The following is a 19,002-nucleotide window of genomic DNA, read 5'->3' as shown; positions in this document are numbered from 1 at the left end:
TGTATTATGCTAGCGACTCTTCTGTGATTGGTAAGCACGGCCATCTTCAATTTAGATAGTTACAGGTTATCATGGCATGGCGAACACCTTCAGTTGAATCAGAGATGCGTGAGGAATTGTATGTGCGTTAGTGTAGTGATCGTTACAATATGTTATATTTTATTGCTAGTATAATCCTATTTACGTAAATTTTATTCTTGTTTTCCGATATAGTGCAAATTCACGTAATGTCGAAGTGTAAAATTTCCTCCGCGGAACGTAAATCCTCACAAAATCGTAAGTCAATTATGTATCTATTACGTTAGCAACGAATGTACACATTTACGTTCGTTGTAACACCTGTATATATGTATGTGTTACTGAATTTTATTTTTTTTTTTAATTACTATTTCTCAGGTTGATATATTGTTAAACATCTGGATTTTTAATTTTTTATGCGAATAAAAATGTATTTTTCTTGGTAATTGTAATGTACAAAAATACACTTTTACTATTTTATTTACTTGAATAGAATTTTATATATAGATTAATACCTTCGTATTATTATTATTTATCTAAAAAGCTATACATATAATTTGGAATTTATATATACATTCATTGCTCTTTATATTTGACGAATTCATTAATAAATCAAATCCATTAATGCCACACTTCTAGTAATTTAATCAAACATTTAAAACATTTTTTATATTATTGCTTTTGTTTATTTCTTTGGGTGTCCGATTTGCAGTTGATCATTTTTTTTATATGCAAAATATATTTGCTCGTTAATACGTTGTTAACAGCATCATAGCATCCATAAATCATATTGTCGACTTTTAGATTATTATGAACAACAAATATTAATTGAGGAACAATTATCACTCACAAATCATTATAAGTAATAAGTGGAATTACGATAACATTCTATAATTTATATTATTGTCAAACAATACAATGCTTAAATGTAAATTTTGAAGATTTAAATAAAACTTGTTCGTAAATTCCAACTATATAGCATATCAATCTCTATGCAATTATAACTCACTGCTATTAGTATGCACAGCTACCATATACTCTATATCTGGAATATTCTCTAAAGAAACACTCGGTATTTTTAATCCAATGTTACTAAAAGGTTTGCGTGTTACCTTTCAATGTTACCGACAGTTTCTTTCGTTCGTAAGCACGATTTTTTCCCCTTTGACAATAAAATGATTCCTTACTTCGTAACAAATTACGAGTTAATTACAGATTTTGCAACTTTACCGCAAATTAAACGAAACTAGAAATTTGATACGAGTCTTATAAAGAGTCTTTGTACAATGTATTAAAATCCTGTCTAAGCCTATGTGTAATCTTTATTCGCGATTGCATGAGATTACATTTGGAGATTAGCCCTTGACGAAAATTTGAGATACTGAAATGTAAGATGTTTGCTTCGATTTTTAATGGCTTTAGGCATTTTATTTTTTGGCTTTAATTATAACATTTTTCGCTATCGTTGTAGTATTTAAAATATAAGTGATATTTTATTGTACGTAAAGTGATATTTTAAATAACAAACGATTGATAACGATATTTTTGTCTAATTGAAAAACTTCATTCGAGTAAAATGCCAAATCAATTAACCTACAAATTCCAGATCAAATTTGAGATTTGAGATATATAATGATATAATATATAATAATCATATATATATAATATGCAATATACCGCAACATGTGCTGTATGCTTGAGTATTTTTGTACAGTTGTGGCAAATTCTTGTAGAAAATGCGGTTTTACTTGGAGTACATGTTTTCAAGACGTGGACGACGACAGCAATTCTAATAACTGGTCTTCCTAAACAAGTACCTAATTACTATTACATACAAAAATAGCATGATATAAATATATAATCTGTTCGATTTTATACAAAAGTTCCAAGCGTGGCTTGTCATCCCTGCAATATTCTACCTTTTAAACTGTTGTACGTCGATTAACTCGGTGTTCTGTAAGGTTACTTGTAATATTTCAAACTTCGCGTGCACTTTGTGACGTGTTATTGTCGTTAACCTTCACTACCTCAATGATGATTTTATTCGGCACTTGTTCGTATTAATTAAGTCCTTAGATGCAATGAGAAATTGAGATTAACAATAAGTGTAATATCTTATGAGTAGTAAATAGCTTTTAAAAAAGTTTTCATTGTTCAAATGTTATTAAATTGCGATGTTGTGTCTTCGAAAATACAGTAGATACGATAAGAATCAAAGTTTATGCTTCGCGCGCTCAAGGCAATTAATTAAGTATTGTTCTTACAATTTATCATACGTTCCATCTATAATTGGTACTACATTTATGAATAGAATTCCTTGTAATATATACATAATTTCAATTATCTCGAAGTATAACAAAATAAAATTGTTTTTATAATTGAGAAATATTATATATCTTTTGCAAAACTGTTCATACCTTCTCAATTGATTGATGATATTTCATTTGACCATTGTATGTTTCTAAACGTAGCGAAGTGTGAATACACATCAATATAGTTTAATAGGATAGAATCCATTCAGTTTATAGCATACTAGAGTGGGACAATAGATTTTATGTATGTTTCAGTTGATACGTTAAAAAGTTGTTAATTTATTTGTTCGTCGTTTAACAAGGTCATTGGACAGTAGTAATAAAAATGATATTGACATATTAATTATTAATATTATATATTATTATTATCAAATTTGGTTATTTAATAAAAATAATAATAAACATTTAATCGGGCTATTGGATCATTTAATCTGTTTCAGAAAACACTTTCACCAAGTTATCTAATCATTAGAATAAAAAAATCGAGCAAAGCTTTGTATCCGGGAAGTGACCTCGAGGACCTGAGCATATATCCGAATACATTAAACTCTGCTCACCGAATACGGGACTACAACGAATACGTTTTTACGCGCATTCTTTGATATCCTAACATTAACGAGGAAATGGATCGAATCTACGTTGATGAAGAAACTGGTGAGAGTATTAGTCTTCCAGATTCCGACTGTGAGATTCGACGACTCGTTAGTTCGATAAATAATGCCGAGACGGGAGAACCGGAGATCAACATAGTTGGAATAGAAACTACTAAAAGTCGGAGAACACGCTTCCAGGTAATGATTATAAATAATTACCATAAAATACATGTTGAAATGGTAGAATTATGAAATCATAATGAGTCTATGGATGTAAATTACATAATTTGATGCATTATGTAAATAATCGAAGGAAATTGTGAAAACCTGAAATTGGAATTTTTAATTATATTTTAAAAGTTTCTTGCATGATACCGAGGATGTAATTAAGATTAATTAATAAAAATTCTCTAGATTCCGAAAGAAGTGAAGGAAACGTTGTCAATTAAGGATCGCGCCTTTAAAAAAAATGGGAATCTAATGGATTTAGAGCCAGTTCCAGCTGGAGCAACGTTTGGTCAAGTAAACCCAGTTTGTTTGTTCTTCCTTGCTGTTCTATGTTTCTGCTGGTTCTTGCCTGTATTAATGTTCCTTGAGATGTCATTGCACATTTGGGCTCATCATAAAAATAAAACGTTAAAGGATGCCAACGTTTATTTCCGTTCTCCATTTCACGGAATATCGTCTGAATTTTGCGCACTATGCCAAAATGAAACGTGCATGAACCGTGTTGGAAAAATGCAGCAAATACGAATGCACAAGTTTTTGCGACAATGCAATTATATGAAAAGAGTGGTAACGTGAAATTTTTGACTTAGAATACTGAAGTATATAGAACTTAAAAATGAAAAAAATGAAAAAAAAAGCGAAAAACAAAACATTCCAGCCCGCCTTGACAAGAACATATCGTATTATATTTTTATGTTAAAAAGGTGTCAAATTTATTTGCGATTTCTTTTCACTTAGATTTTATTATCGTAAATTAATTGAATTTACTAACAAAAATACAAAAAATTAAATATAACAACGGTGCAGGAACAAAGTTTTATATTGGAGATATGTATAGTATATACTGAAACTAATAATGTACCCATATAAATTTATAATTATTATTGTTACACGTTAAAATTACAACAAAGATGGAAGGAAATAATTATCGCATTACCTTTTCTTTAAAAAAGTATTTAAAGTTTATTCTATAAATATAAAAAAAAATAAGTTACTCTTTTTAAGGCACGTTCGAGTAAATATTTTGTATACTATGATCTATATGAATTTTGTCATTTGTTATGGAAACAATAAAGCGTTATATAATCTTTAATCTTTTATGTTTTTTAAAATAAAATTCTCAATGTCAGGAGAACTTATAAATACATAACTCAAACCTCATACATTCAGGGACTATAGAGATAACAATATAAGATGTTTGTAACTTTTAACGTTATAAGAATAGCAGTTACAGTACAGTAATGTTCAAAAAGTCATTAAAAGTTTCTTGAATCTATAGTAGATTCTGGAAATAATCATCCTAACGTAAAGCTAAAATTTCTCTTGTCGCAATTTGACATAAAGCATTAAAATCAAATGAAATATGAGCCCTCCAGAAACGGCATTTATTCCATATATAAGCAGGATAATTTGGACTTTGTATCCCATGAAAGATTCGTGCGACTGCACGTCCAGTGAAATTGTTGTCACGGTAACTTACAATCAAATTTCGTACATCGCAGGCTACTTGCGCTTCATTTTCCATTACATTCTGAAAAAATACGAATTATGCATGTATTGAATTTTCATAAGATCTATTATAAGATATGTAACTTAATTTAAAAATATAGGTGTTAAACATCATGAAAAGATTTATACTTGTTGTGTTAAATCGATATCTAATAGAACTTTTCCCTCGAAGTAATTGCGAATAACGTCTTTTAATTGATCAGACTTGTTAATCATTTCATCGTTCAATATAAGGCACTCTTCTACAGATGGTACACTAAACTTGTGTAGCATAACACTAATTGTCTCAAGTTGTTGTAAAGATGAAGTTTCTTGAGATTGAGCGCGGCTAACTAAAGCATCTAGTGCTTCATCTAGTTCCACTTCTGTCAAGTCTCCTGGGGCTTTTACCCTTAAACCAAGTTTATCATATCTTACTGAAATAGCTGATCGCTTCGGAACTCCATTGACTAAGCAAAAGATAAAAATATTAATCAAAGAAGTACAGAGAGTACCACAATATTACAGTGCATTAACATTTAATGTTATTTTTATACATAGGTTACAATTTATTGATTAAAACAAACCTGTTTTCCATTCTAAATTTTTAAGGTGACCTTTTACTACACCACTATCCCAACCAATAGCAGATGCAACATCCACAACCGGAAACTCAATAACGTTATCCTTTTCATGAGAAATACCGTTTTGTAAATCTAGTGCTATTGCCATTGCAAGTGGTGGTGACTAAAAAATTTATGAAAATCTTATATTAGATAAGTATAGTAGATTTCTGTGGAAATGTGTGTTACATATACTTACCGTTTGAGCAGCTTGCTTTAGCGCTTGAGGACCGTTATAACTTGAAACTCTAGCCCTGATATATACAGATGAAAGAACAGTAATAAATCTTTTAGGATGCAATTCGAGATAACACAAAAGTGTTGAAATCTTTTCCTCTGAAATATCTAAAGCCGCAACTGTATCGTCAATCGGAATAGCAACTTCATGACCAGGACACCTATGATCTCCTTTGTTTTCACGTAATTTTGCACATGAACACGGAAGAAAAACTTTTTGAAGTAATCGTCTGATTGTATGCCTGTCTATTCCATTTGCATAAATATGTCGTCGTAATTCTACTTTATCCTTATCTTCCTATAATGGGGAAAAATGTTTACATGATTACAAATCAGTCGCATAGTAAATTTGATTATAGAATAAATTTTAGCACCATTGGATTTAAAAATAAATGACAATGGGCTGGAAGTCCATCTCGACCAGCCCTCCCGACTTCTTGAATATATCCTTCGAAGGTGCCAGGCATGTTGTAATGTATAATAGCGCGAATATCTGCCTTATTAAGACCCATACCAAAAGCTACAGTAGCAACAATGATCTTGACTTGTCCACCCATAAATGCTTTCTGAACAATTTTTCGGCGATGAGCCGATAAACCAGCATGGTATGCTTCCGCGATAAAAGATAGTTTGGTGTTCCGTTTCTCGAAATTATTTCCAACCTATTAAAAGGCAGAGTGTTTCATAATACATTACTAACGATGCTGCTAACGGTACTAAATCATTAAAATAACAATCAAAATACCTGTGAGAAAGCAATTCTTAGAAGACTCGCAATTCTTACACATTCATCTCGACGAGTACAATAAATAATAATTGAGCTACAATTTTTAAATCTTTCACTTAATAATAATTTGATTAAAGCCTGATCTCTATTTTCATCTTTAGAAATTGTAAACAGCAGATTTCTAGGTATTGGAATATCAGAGATAACACCTGCCATTCCTTCTTCTATATCTAAATGGCTTACTATGCTTTCTGCAGTAGCTTTTGTTGCAGTAGCAGTAAGAGCTAATACTGTTTTGACACCTAATTTTTCTTTAAGAACTCGACAAACCATAAGATAAGATGGACGAAAATTATGAGACCATTGTGAAATACAATGAGCTTCGTCTATACATGCAAAAGCAATTGGTGGAAGCTGCCTTAACAAAGCACCAAATCCAGTTGATTTTTCTCCAGCTACTACAGCTTCTGGAGAAATTAATAAAATATTCACTTTTCCTTGTTTCACCATTTCCATAACATTATCTTTTACTTTTTGCGTTTGATTAGTATGCAGACAAGCTGCGGATAAAAATGAAGGTACACCCGTTACTTGGTCATCCATTAAGGAGACCAGTGGTGATATCACTAAAGTGATACAATTGGAGTATTTAGAATAAAGATATGCAGGTAACTGATAACATAAAGACTTTCCAGAGCCAGTAGATAAAGTTACCAATGTCGATTGACCAGAAAGTATTCTCATTACAGCTTTTTCTTGTCCAGGTCTAAATGTTTCATGACCAAATTTTTGCAAGGTGTTGAAAACTTCAGATGGTGTTTCTGTAATTATAATATGTAATAAGTATAAAAATTAATTAATGAATTGAATTAGATCTTAAATTAATTACCTATGCACGACCGATCTTCTTTAAGTTTATATAGTGGCTGTACTGTACCAATTTCTGGTGGTAATAACTTTTGTACCAAATCTTCGGGAATTTTATAGCCACATAAAATATTCTAGAAATTTTATACAACATAAAATAATTATCATGAAGTTATATAAAGATTAAGAATATAGGAACATACTTCGTCTTCAATAGGTTCCCATAAATCATTATCGTCAGTCTTATCCTTCGTTTCATTTTCTGTCAATTCAGACTCTGTTTCAAGAGAGTACGATGGTTTCTCCGGTAAACGGTCAATTCTATTAGCATGTGCTGTAATTGCATTTTGACTGGCCATTTTCTGAGCTTCTTCTAAGGTTGGAAATTCCGAACATTCATCTATCTCGTTTAACGGAATTAAATCATCGCTTTTTGTATTTGGACAATACCTTGAAGAATGACCGATATTTCCACATTTAAAACAACTGGATGCACCTTTCTTTTCTACAAAATCAGCTACTACTAAATTACCCTCGCTAGATGCAAGTTCCTTCTTTTTCTCCTTCCATTGATTCTTCCTATATTTTGAAAAATTAAAATTCTTTTTACCACGCACAAATATTTTTTTCTTTAAATTTATCCTAACAAAGTTTTCATTTAATTTTCCATCTGCTACTTTCTTTTCCAATTTTTCTCTACTTGTTAATTGTCCCTTTAGTTTCATAGTTGTCCCCTTAGGTTCAAGAGAATTTAAATCATCAGCTTTTGAAGAAATAGATTTAGCAAATTGTTCAATAAGATCTCCTTGGTTACTTTTGCACATTGCAAAACGCGGAACAGCTTCTAAGGTTTCTATTCCATATATTTCAGGTTTCTTATCTTCTGTACTTTCAAGATCTACATTAGATATTTCTAAGACATCTTCTTCATCTTGTATACCCTTCTTCTTTCTATAAGACTTTCTTGTTGTAGGTGCTTGTTTTATCTTATTTGTTGATGTTGATCCTTTGGTAACTTTACTCTTTCTTGTTGTACTTGTTCTCTTTGTTTTTGATACTTTCTTTTTGCTTCTTTTCTTCTTTTCATCACTTTCATTGAAATCAGGATCTGAGTCATCGGAAGAAACACATTTAACTTGTTTTCTAATTTTAGAACTTGCTGATTTTTCTTTAGATGATTTTTCTACATTCTCTTCATTATGTGTGTTTGTATCTACAGTCTGTAGTACATCTGTTATTTTGTCCTTACATTTATCAATATTATTAGACAAATTTGTCTGAATATTTATATTATCATTTATGCAATTTTTCCTAACTAAATCTATATTAGTTATATTTAAGTTCTTACATTTTTCTTCACAGAAAGTTGTCTTACTTGGTATTAGGCCATTTGTATAATTTTCATGACACATTTTTTTGATAGGATGATTTTCTTGATCGCTGAATCTTTTTTTGAAATTTCTAATGCGTTTGTTTCTATGTTCTTCTGAATCACTGTTACAAACAAAATCTTCTTCGTCCGATATCTGAAAAGTTTCTTGTGATTCAGACACAAGTGTTTCTTTGGATAAATGAATACTTGCGTCCAGTGATTCAGTTCCGGAATCGCTTGTTCCAGAAAGTCTTTGTAAATCAACTGCTGGGTAAACCAAGTTACTTTGTTTGGCACACCTGTCTAACCATCCAGGATTTAAATTTCTACTAACAGTATGTCCTTCGATTAATTGTTGTATTGTACCAATCGATTGAGTAGCAGGCTTAGACTCCATGTAAGTTACTTTCATAGACTTACCAAATATAGACTTTGTTTCTTCATTAATATCAGAACTATCTTTACTATTTAGTTCTATGTTTGTGTTTTTTTCCAATGTATTTGTACTAACGTCATTATAATTTTCAGATTTATTTTTTACTTTTGTCGCAGACAAGGATTTTCTAGGATTCCTTTTTATAAAGTTTGAACTAGTAAATTTATTTTGTGACAGTTGAAAAGAAGATGCTCTGGCTATAGTTAATGTTTGTTTCTTTTTGGGTATTTGCTCGTTACTTTTACTTAAATGATCACCCCATACACCTTTTACATTTTTATATTTATTTTCCTCTGCTGCCAAACTATTAACTGTATGCTGACTTTGACATTCTTTTGGATCTCTATCTTCATCATCTATTTTGCCTGTATTTTCTATACTTTTTAAATCTGTATTTCTTCCATTATTTTCATCTATGTTTCTTGCATCTTTTTTATCTTGTCCAGTTATAATTTCTAAAACTTGTTTCTCTTCATTCCTTAGAGGTTTATTATCATCTTTAATTTTTTCAGATGATGTACACGTTATAGTTTTAGTAACATTATCTTCTGCCTCATCAGAAAATGAAATATCTATAAGAGTTTCTTCTAAAGCACGTGTTTTTAACTTCCAATACATTTTATAAGATTCCTTGATTTTCATGTCAGCCTCTTTAATATCATCCTATAATAATAAAAATATATTTATATCATAGTAACATATAAAATTTTATTCTATTATAATTCACAATACTTGTGACATTTGTCACAATAGTAACTAAATATCTACATGATGTATGTCCATAAATGTACCCAAAGAAACATCAAATAGAAATGATAAAAACAAACGCTCAAATCTAATTGTGAAAGAAATCATATAACTCGTATAAAACCATATAAAATTGTAAAATCGTGTAAAACAATAGATATTATGTATGAAAGTAGGAACCTTATTCCTGAAAAACTTTAACTAAAAGCGATTATTTCAATGACAAAATAAAATAGAGGAATTATCATTAAAGCTTGGTAAAGGGAAAATAATTGAAACTGAATTAATTTTATGTCACGACTTATAAAAATGAAGTGTAATACCTTATTCGGCTTACGTCCATGTTTCGCGGTAAAATGACTTTCCCATAATTTGACACGATTTTTATATTTTTGATATTGTGTTTTAAACACTGGGTCTGATAGTATCTCCATTTTTTCATAAACATTGAAAAAATTATAATTATTTATAAGACTATAGGTTAGCTTAAACAATTTCTGTAATATGAAATAATATCGCGAAAACAAGATAATTGTTCACAAAATGAGCACATGGCAAATGTAATTGGTGTAACTTGTTTACATTTTAATTCATTTTTATTAAAACGTTCATTTCACAAAGGTAAATATGTTACGATACTTAATCGAACAATTGGTTGAGAATAACGGTAATTCGTGATTCGTGACTGACAAAAAGACTATGGTACTGGTAGGTATTTAAATCAGACGAACTATTCGAAGAAGGAACGTGGATTTGATTGGTTATTTCTGGTAAAACCAATACACGCATAAAAATAAGCACGCATATTGGTCGAAAGTTTCGCATCTACAAATAAGATAATATATATATATATATAATATTGGTTGACGGGGAGCGAAAGAGGGGAATATTTCTCTTGCCGCCCCGCTGTCAATCTACTTATTTCTGACTTATTCTGTCAACATTTACTTGACGATGAAAGAAAAATGATTAATATTCTTTCGGAAAATTAATAAATATCTCTATTTTCATGACATAAACAGTGAAATACTTTACGATCTAATCAAATTAATATGTAGGAAAGCAAAAATATCACGAATAAAATGTTCGTAATATTACAATCCGATTATAAAAGTTTATTGCAAAAAATTAACAAAAATATGCGACAGACGATACTCGATCAAGTGTTTTCATGATAAGTAGTGGATGAGCGCGTTATCATAGACCACAGGTAATCGCCAATTGCGGATCGACTGTTTTCCCGATAGGTGTCTAATCGAACGGTGTCGCCAGCTGACGGGAGTTTGTAGTATCAGTGTAAGGCAAGATGGCCGAGCGGTGGTCGTGGAATGTACGGCTGGAGAATTGGTGATCTCGGCGCGGATGGCTTAGTGATGGCCGAGTTCAACATCGACATCGGCAAGCTCCCAGAGGACGTACGGGAGAAACTTGCTGAGCTGGATCTCGAGTTATCCGAAGGTGAGTAGACGTAGCTTTTCTCGATGCGCCGCCGCTACGCAAACCCTTTCTCTGACTCACCCTGTGCATACGAGAGAAAGAATCCCCTAGTCCCCGTTGATAAAATCGATAATAGCCTTGCTGTTGCCATTTTACTCCCCCGTAACTACATACATTACCTTTCGAAATATCATCTTCCGCTCGAGCTACGCTTTTTCTCGGATCCTGTCAAACATTAATAATCGAAAGACGATTGGAATTCCTCGAAGCGAGTCTTCTACTTCAATCGCGATGGACACTCGAATCTCTATCGACCGCGCCTCATTCTATGTAACGTCCTTTACTTTTCGTTTTCGTTTTGGACAATCGATGACCGACATTACCCCTTTTTTTTATTTATTTTCATTTTTTGACTCACAATCCAAACTTCTATTCTCCTAAACGCTGAAACGAATCTCCTGAAATCTGTTTATACACCGTTCGAAGCGTGCCTAGTTTAGTGTGGATTTCATCGGAACAGGATTCCACATCGCGAGTATTCTTTTTCGCAAAAAGAAGGTATTAGAACGTAAATGAATAATCCTGGAGGAATTCATCGGCGTTTTAAAAGGATATCCTCGTTTTCGAAGAAATTCGGGGAACACGTCATTGACATTTTGCATGGCGCACGTATCAAAATCCGGATTCCTAGATATCTTAAAAATGTCTCGATGGTCCATCCACTTGTACGATTAAACGTTTCTAACCTCGATAAAAGCGGATGCCTCGTACGACGTTGAACGGTGATATTACAAGGAAAGCTGCGAGGATGCAACGTCCGGTCTTTTTTCTGCTATTTCATCTGGCAAGCAAACGCAATCTCGTAAGCTTATTTGTATCTAAAGTTTTGTCTTTCATAACAAGCTATCGACCGATTTCTCGTATCATCCCCGAATACTTGACATTTTATCTGTCATTGTATTTGTCGCTTAATGAGCCATCTCTTGCTTCTCTTTTTACGATTTGGTTATTCGTATAAAATCAAACATTCGTTTCGCAAAACTCTTAGCCGAATTTTGACATTTTCCATGACCTTTTTATTCGTTCGAAACCGTGGAATAAAGCGTACCGTTTCAGACAAAGATAGCGTGTTATCCATCACGCGGATGTATAGAAATTAGCAGGTCTACGAAGTCTACATTTATCTGAATCCAATGGGTGACAAATCATACTCGATCGATTCCTCTCGCTATCCATGATTTTCTATTCGTACGTCAGAGGTTAACGTTCGAGTTAATCAGGCATTGACTGAAATTTCGTAGGAATAAATAATATGGCACGGTAGTTAGAGATCGAGGCCAGGCTAGCGGAATGTTTCGAAACGAACTGACGACTCCTTAATATATCTTTTATAAGTTGTTACGAGTGTATATATATGTGTGTATATACCTACTTACATGGCTATTCGTTGGGAAGCAGTTGATCACGGTTTGCACGGGTGTCTCGTGGCAGTGTCAGCGCGATTCGACGTTACAGGTGTGAAGTTTCGACCGTTTTGCGCTTCCCTTTGATCAACGACGGCCATCGGTTTGTTTGCGTTCGCAGTTAGAAAGATTTCGCGGTGTTCGTTGTGACTGGTCTTCTTTGCATCCCCTTTGCCAAACGAGCTGGTCACCCATTTACGATTTAAAGGGATCTTAGCCTCACGGCCGTTCACTTTCTCGCGCCGTGAATTTAGCCACTTCACGTTGGAAAAATACAGGATACAAATACGCGCATGATTTCGCGTCAGTTTTTTAGCGTAATTCGCTGCAACGTACCGTGTTGAGGTTTAACGAAACGCGAGCTGATGTATTAAGGAATTGATCAACTGCGAGAGCCAGTGTATAACAGAACGTAGGATAAATTCGGTGGAGTAATTGGTTGGTAGCTACGACAATCGAGAACTTTTCCTTACGACATCGAGATACAGGCATGGGTTATGATTTATATTCGACAAAGGCAAATTAAATATAGAGAATCATCGGTCGATACTTTTTCGATGGGAAACGGTCTCAGTCGTGGAATCCCGTCTATCTTATTCCGACGATATTCGGAACGTACGACTAGGGACGTATAATATCATTTATAACACGGTGTCCTCGTGTAGCAACGTGACGTCAACTGGATGGGTCACCGTCCATCTTCGCGAAGCTTTATTTGCATGTGAGGTAATTGCGCAGATTACCCGTTCGTGCGTATTTCAATTGAACACGACTATACGACCGTCTTGAGAGAAATCCTCGACACTATTAGTCCTGACCGTTTCATTTGTATGCTCGGTATGCGATTCAAAACGCGGACACGCGAGCGTTGGTCATTTCGGAAGTTGAATCTACGATAATCCATAGTCTATTTAAGACTAGTATGATATAAAAATTGAATCAATCGTCGGCCACGAGTCGATCGAGTTTATTTGGAAACGCGGTTGTTCGTGGTTTTTCGATCCTTCCTTTCGAAAAATCCTTTCGCGATGTATAGCGACGTAACGTAAATTAGAAATTGGCGAGCAATGTAATCGTAAGAGAGGTGAAGTTGGTGGTAGTCGCGTGTAACGAATTACGGCTCGTGGCTTATTCACACGGTTCCGTTTATCCGAGCTTGCAGGCGTGTTCTCATTTCGCGTATTCGGTAGATTAGTATCGTTTAAATAGAAGGTATTTCGTTTCCAGAATCATGCGCTGCGCGTCGTTGGATTTCAACGTTTACGGTAGCGATTCAGCCTCGGTCGGTAGACTCGAGTTAAGCGTGACTTCTTGCTGCTATGATTAACGACCACGTATACACCGGCGCAAGAAAGCGTCTAACGTGAAAGAAAAAATTGTCGCTATGTACTGGAGATAATATCGCGATGTCTGATCGTTTCCACGCGTCGAATTCCATGTAAATTAACGGTGGGACCACTTGAAGCACAGTAAAACACGTTCCACTCATAGTCTCCTTTTTTTTTTTTGTTACAGCGCGTAGATACTCGTAGTATACGTAGCATAGCAGAGACGTTATTAGAGAAGGTTGTTTCGCTTTGACCAAGAACGGCGTTACTTCACCCGATAATTGCTCGATTGACGTAATCGCAATGGAAACTTCTTTGACAATAAAATCGCGAGTGCCTGATTTTCTGGTTTTCCTAAAGCGTTAACGTTCCTCCGTCTTGCTTCTTCCTTTTTCTACGCGTCTGTTCGTTTAGCACGATCTATCTCGATCGGCCCGTTTGTTGATCACGGCTCGATTCATTCAGGGGAAATTAATCGAGCCTGTAATCGACAGCGTTAATATAATGGATATGATGTAACGAGGCGTTGTTGGCTCATTTATTCCACGATAGGATTTCTGCATGAGTCATTAAAGCCGGCTCTAGTCGACACGTACCCAGCACCTGTTATCTAGCGGTCGAACGATGCACGAATCGGGCTTACGCTCTTTCTAATTCCCGCTAATTGTTTTCTTCGTTCACCGCTTCGTTCGTCAGTGGAATATTTCAATCAGTTTCGTGATCAACGCGTATTTCTCTACCAGACGTAGATGATGCGAAATTGCCGAATGATTTTCTCCAGCTGTGCCAACTAGCGGAACTTTGGATTCTCTTTACATAGATGTAATGAACGACGTATAACGTTCCACTTAAACGATATAGCGGATACTTTGGAAAATCACTCGATGTGTGAATACCTGATTCGATTAAACTAGCCCTTTAAACTAGACTTTAATCGTCGTAATTGTTTCCCAGCGGTTATTTGTAGGAGAATTTCGACTTTAATGATATTAAAGCGTCACGGGATCGTACGGGGTGTCGCCTTTAAGTTTACCTGGTTGAGTGCCTGCCTTATCGATAGAGCATCGTCTCTTAAAAAGAATCTTTTGAACGATGACCGTTTCGAGGGATATAATGTTTCGTTAAAGCATCGTCCCTTTCTATTTATTCGGTTATGCCATCAGTAACGACAAGGATATCGCGTTGTAGTTAAACGAAACACACTGTCTGTCGTAGTAGATAGAAATTTTATCACTAGGAAATAGGGATTTATTTACCGAAGATCCGTGGGCAAATAACCAGAGATGCGTTGTCCAAACGTCGAATTCTAGAACAAACGGACCCGTTATTCTCGTTTGCCGATTCATCGATTATTTACAGGCTTCGATAATCCACTGCGGAATAGGCTTGCTTGAAAGTTTCTCGTAAACGAAGTGAAGTTACGCGCCCATTTACTGCGAAACGCGTGTTTTCGTGACGCGCCAATTGCACGAATAACCTCGTAGCGTAAAACGGTTGATTCTTCGATTATCGACGATACGTATACTTGGTCGATACATTCGGAAACTTTTCGAACGACAGATAGCCTGTAGAATACGAGCAGGAACCAGTCGCATTAGTTACGGATCCGTGAAAAGATCGTAGTGTTCGAAATGAGCCGTTAGCTAATTCGACGTAGGTAAAAAGAATAGAAAGCGATCTTAACCTACAATTTCATAATAACCATGTTATTATCGTGGTTAAAGGTAAGGTGGACCTTTATCTGTGTGATTTCAATAGTTTCATGGATCGTTGCACCTGTGGTTGCTCAATGCCCCGGCAGCTAATGCTTCTTTCCGTGGATAGAACCGTGATTGCCGATGAATCCGGAAACTGTCCAAAACGGGCGAACGCAAATGAAAAGTTTTCTTTTATCTGGGAAGGTTATCCGGTAGTTTTTTCGAGTAACGAGCAATTAAGTCCTCGTTACGTTCGCGCGCCTTATGAATAATTCGTTGGCTCGTGCCAGGTTAATTGCGTTTAACTGTTTTTACCGATTGCTCGAAATGCGAATCCCCGACGACTGATTAACGTTCCGTGTAATTGGCAGCGAACGACTGCCGTAGGAAAGGAGGAATCTCTTTGGTTAAGCTGGCCGATCGATTTTTCATCGTTCGAACGTTCACTTTCGTAGTTGTTTCATCGACGAACCTGAACGACCTGCTTCGCGTCTATATTTTTAATCTCGCTTCGAACTTGAACTGTATTTTTAGAAGACCATGGCGGAAAGTTGCTCCGCGTACGGAACCACCAGCTTCTGGATTTATGACTCGATTATGAAACTGCTTAGGAGTTCTTTACGACGCGAGTTCAGTAACCTAATAATCCTACTCCAAGTTGTTTCGGCTGAAAGTTAAATCGCCGCTTCTCCTCACATTCTCTCCGTGTCGCTTGCTAGTAATTTTTACATGAAACGCGCCGGCCAATGCTTTCGAAATCTCTCAGTTTACGTTAATATTTACTTGCACGAATTAATCCGGCGAGATTTTTCGCAATATTCGTCTGATCTTAACCCAAAACACGGTATACACGGAACAATAAAAATTTTCTCCACGTTTCCCTCGATTTACCGAGCGTAAAATTATTTTTAGATATCGTTTGATTTGTCTGACGTTTGACCTTGAATGACCTTGAACCAGAGGGCATCGAACTGGCGGCGCGAAGGGCCACCGCGGCCGTAGATTCTTGGGAAACCGTAATTCCACTTAAGAAAGCGAACGTGAGCCTAAAATCTTGAACCAGTTTCTAGCTAGAGAAAAGCCGTTTTAAAGGCATCACCGCCCTCTCGAGGCCGAGCAACCTGCTCGAAAAGGAATTTCCTATCTCGCGGAAGCCGGTCGGCCCATCTTATACGGTTCGAATTAACTTTGATTATCGTCTCGATCGGCCAGATAACGTCGATATCGGTGAATTAATTGCTCGTAGACGATGGTGTTTTTCCGATGTCGATCGACCGCATAGTCGTAACGTAACCGAACACCGTATAGGATCGATACCTGGCGCAGACACGGACAGACGAAGTATCGGTCGAAGTCGAGGCCAATTTCGCGTCAGATTCGCTGCGAGCGTGCAGACTGGTTCTCGATTACAACTAGTCGACACACTATCGGCAGGAATTCATGCGAATGACAAGGGTACGCGCAAATCAAGCCACCCCTCTGATTTTTCTATTGACGTCAGTTCTCGATTACGACGTCGTTACGAGGATTTACGTTCCCGTTCAACCTGACTTCGCACTCTGCCGCGATTTCCTCGACCTCTATTCGTAGTTCCGAGGTCAGCGCACTTCCGGTCAACGTTCACCGGCAACGTTCGCTACGGCCGATTCATCGATGCCCTTTCTCGTCTTCGTGTATTTCGTGGCCCAACGAACGTTTCACGATAACGAGGATCTCGAACGCGCGTCTTCCATCGTTGGAGCAGCGTTTCGCGAGCGAATATTCGATAAATCAATCGAGGGTCAGACGAGATACGACCGGTATACAGGATTACTGCAGATATTGTTTTCAAGCCACCAAGGTTATCGAGATTACGTTACGCTTGTAGGAAGAACAGGAACTGTGTCTTTCTTTATTACTCGTGAAGCTCAGAGATACACGCTATCTTTATTTATGTACAGCTTGGAATTCACTTATTACATAATCAAAACAAATCTTACCACATTGCCGCTTTTAATCGGCTAATTAGTTTCGCGTGGGACCTTGTTATCGGTCAGCTATGTAACAGCGGCGCTGATAAAACACCCGTGAATAATGCGCTAACTATTTCCAGTCTGCGAATTCGAGATATGTGTGTATCTAAAACGGTAGCGTGAGAAAATTGTAAAGCAATATGAGAAACACGATTACAACACAATACTGATAAAAGTACGACAGATAATTGAACAGCAAGAACGTTGTTGCCTCCGTAAGGAAAGTGTAATTTGTAGAGAAAAAGTGCAGGTGGAAAGAATTGTATCGACTACGATTGTCGATAACTTAATCCCGAGGCTAATCAAGCCATAAAACGAGATTGCCGGGTATCGAGCGCGGACCAGAAAAAAGACGGAGAGGTCAGCGAAATTGGTAAACAAGAGGAACTCTCGGGAAGAAGAAGGAATTGTCCGCTAGAAGACAAGAGTGAAGAACGGCAGCTCTGGTTAGGTGGCGCAGGTGCGGCTGCACTCTAGTGGAATGCATCCATCGGTGTCGGTGCAGCTGCTGTCGCAGCTCGTTCGTGGACCGTTTGTAAGATCAAGGTCGCTGGTTTCGTGGGTAAACGTCCTGAAGTCGCCTTGAGTTGCACGTTGCACCGAGCCGCGTTGCATATACTCCACGACCAAAGATCACACGCTTATCGGCTATTATATCCCTCCTCCGCACCTTCCGACGATACCGATGCATCGTAGAAAGCTACGTGTCCAACGTGTCGTCTTTATCGATCGGCCAAGCCGGGCCTTCGAATTATCTTTATCGGTTATCGATCCGAATCTCGTTTCGAACTTGCTCGATTATTTTTCTACTCTTCTTCTTCACTCGCCTTTATTGTTTCTCGCGCGTCTTGTGCGTCGAACGCACGCCGCTCTAGTCGTTTTTTTTTAAGTCGTTGCTCCTCTGCTAGGGATTTCGAGATAGGGAAAATTTGATCTCCATTTATTGAAAATCTTTTTGTTTTCTACGTATCGAAATAGACGCAGTGGCACAAAGCGTAAATTAATTTAGATCGGATAACACGTAAGCGTGAAAAACAACAGAGCAATATTGCGAAAAATTGGTTTCCAACAGCAATATTAAAGGATCCCGTTATCTCGGCAATAAGCGTATGACAGCTGGCTCGATGAAAATCATCGTATAATTCTGTATCGTCGATTCGGCGTTTAGTCGACCTATGTCATCGGCGATATAAAGATTTATCTTTATCGACTTTGTTCGAGAACGCGATTCTCTCGTAATTCGCTTAATATTTCCTCGTCCGTCGTCGTACACGATGCATTTTAGCTCCTTCGAAGCTGTTGTTTGCGTTTCACGAAATTCACGACTCGCCGCCTTGTTTCCCAGCCTTTCGTAAATTCCATAAATTCAATTGCTTTTTTCTCGGCGCGCCTTTCGCGACAGCGATTAAACGTTTCG

The 19,002-nt window shown here is 36.2% G+C and overlaps 3 protein-coding genes across 9 annotated transcripts in view; 2 read left to right on the top strand and 1 right to left on the bottom strand.

Annotated features, from left to right (window-relative positions):
- Positions 1-35: 35 nt before the first annotated feature.
- On the top strand, positions 36-4,244 carry LOC100744715. Of its 3 annotated transcripts, none has more exons than XR_002946308.2 (4): positions 53-276; positions 1,752-1,831; positions 2,771-3,121; positions 3,281-3,671. XR_002946308.2 is itself a non-coding variant. In XM_024366156.2 (4 exons), the coding sequence occupies exons 3-4, from the start codon at positions 2,954-2,956 to the stop codon at positions 3,725-3,727; spliced, it is 558 nt and encodes a 185-aa protein (XP_024221924.1). In that variant the 5' UTR covers positions 66-276; positions 1,752-1,831; positions 2,771-2,953; the 3' UTR covers positions 3,728-4,244. The 3 variants fall into 3 exon arrangements, 2 of the variants coding, with proteins under 2 accessions (XP_012238016.1, XP_024221924.1); XM_024366156.2 differs by having other exon boundaries at positions 66-276; positions 3,338-4,244; XM_012382593.3 differs by lacking the exon at positions 1,752-1,831 and having other exon boundaries at positions 36-276; positions 3,338-4,244.
- Positions 4,122-14,069, bottom strand: LOC100744596 (ATP-dependent DNA helicase Q4). Of its 3 annotated transcripts, none has more exons than XM_033318825.1 (9): positions 13,939-14,069; positions 7,297-9,564; positions 7,116-7,227; positions 6,245-7,047; positions 5,874-6,161; positions 5,462-5,797; positions 5,227-5,386; positions 4,790-5,109; positions 4,122-4,682 (listed from the first exon to the last, which is right to left on the bottom strand). In XM_033318825.1, the coding sequence occupies exons 1-9, from the start codon at positions 14,035-14,037 to the stop codon at positions 4,452-4,454; spliced, it is 4,617 nt and encodes a 1,538-aa protein (XP_033174716.1). In that variant the 5' UTR covers positions 14,038-14,069; the 3' UTR covers positions 4,122-4,451. The 3 variants fall into 3 exon arrangements, with proteins under 3 accessions (XP_033174716.1, XP_033174719.1, XP_003484675.1); XM_033318828.1 differs by lacking the exon at positions 13,939-14,069 and adding an exon at positions 12,522-12,646; XM_003484627.4 differs by lacking the exon at positions 13,939-14,069 and adding an exon at positions 9,972-10,891.
- LOC100744275 (disco-interacting protein 2) overlaps positions 10,946-19,002 on the top strand; it is a 43,560-nt gene continuing 35,503 nt past the window's right edge. For 2 of the 3 annotated variants that reach the window (XM_012381746.3, XM_012381736.3), the window contains exon 1: positions 10,946-11,106. In XM_012381746.3, the coding sequence (XP_012237169.1) occupies positions 10,977-11,106 (130 nt within the window). In that variant the 5' untranslated portion in view covers positions 10,946-10,976. Of the gene's footprint in view, positions 11,107-12,526; positions 12,601-19,002 lie in introns of those variants that run through there. The other variant, XM_033318822.1, reaches the window with a different exon arrangement.

This window comes from Bombus impatiens, unplaced genomic scaffold (assembly GCF_000188095.3).
Source record: "Bombus impatiens unplaced genomic scaffold, BIMP_2.2 scf_0019, whole genome shotgun sequence".
In the NCBI taxonomy this organism is placed as follows: Eukaryota; Metazoa; Arthropoda; class Insecta; order Hymenoptera; family Apidae; genus Bombus; species Bombus impatiens.
This window is presented reverse-complemented; position numbering and strand designations above follow the sequence as displayed.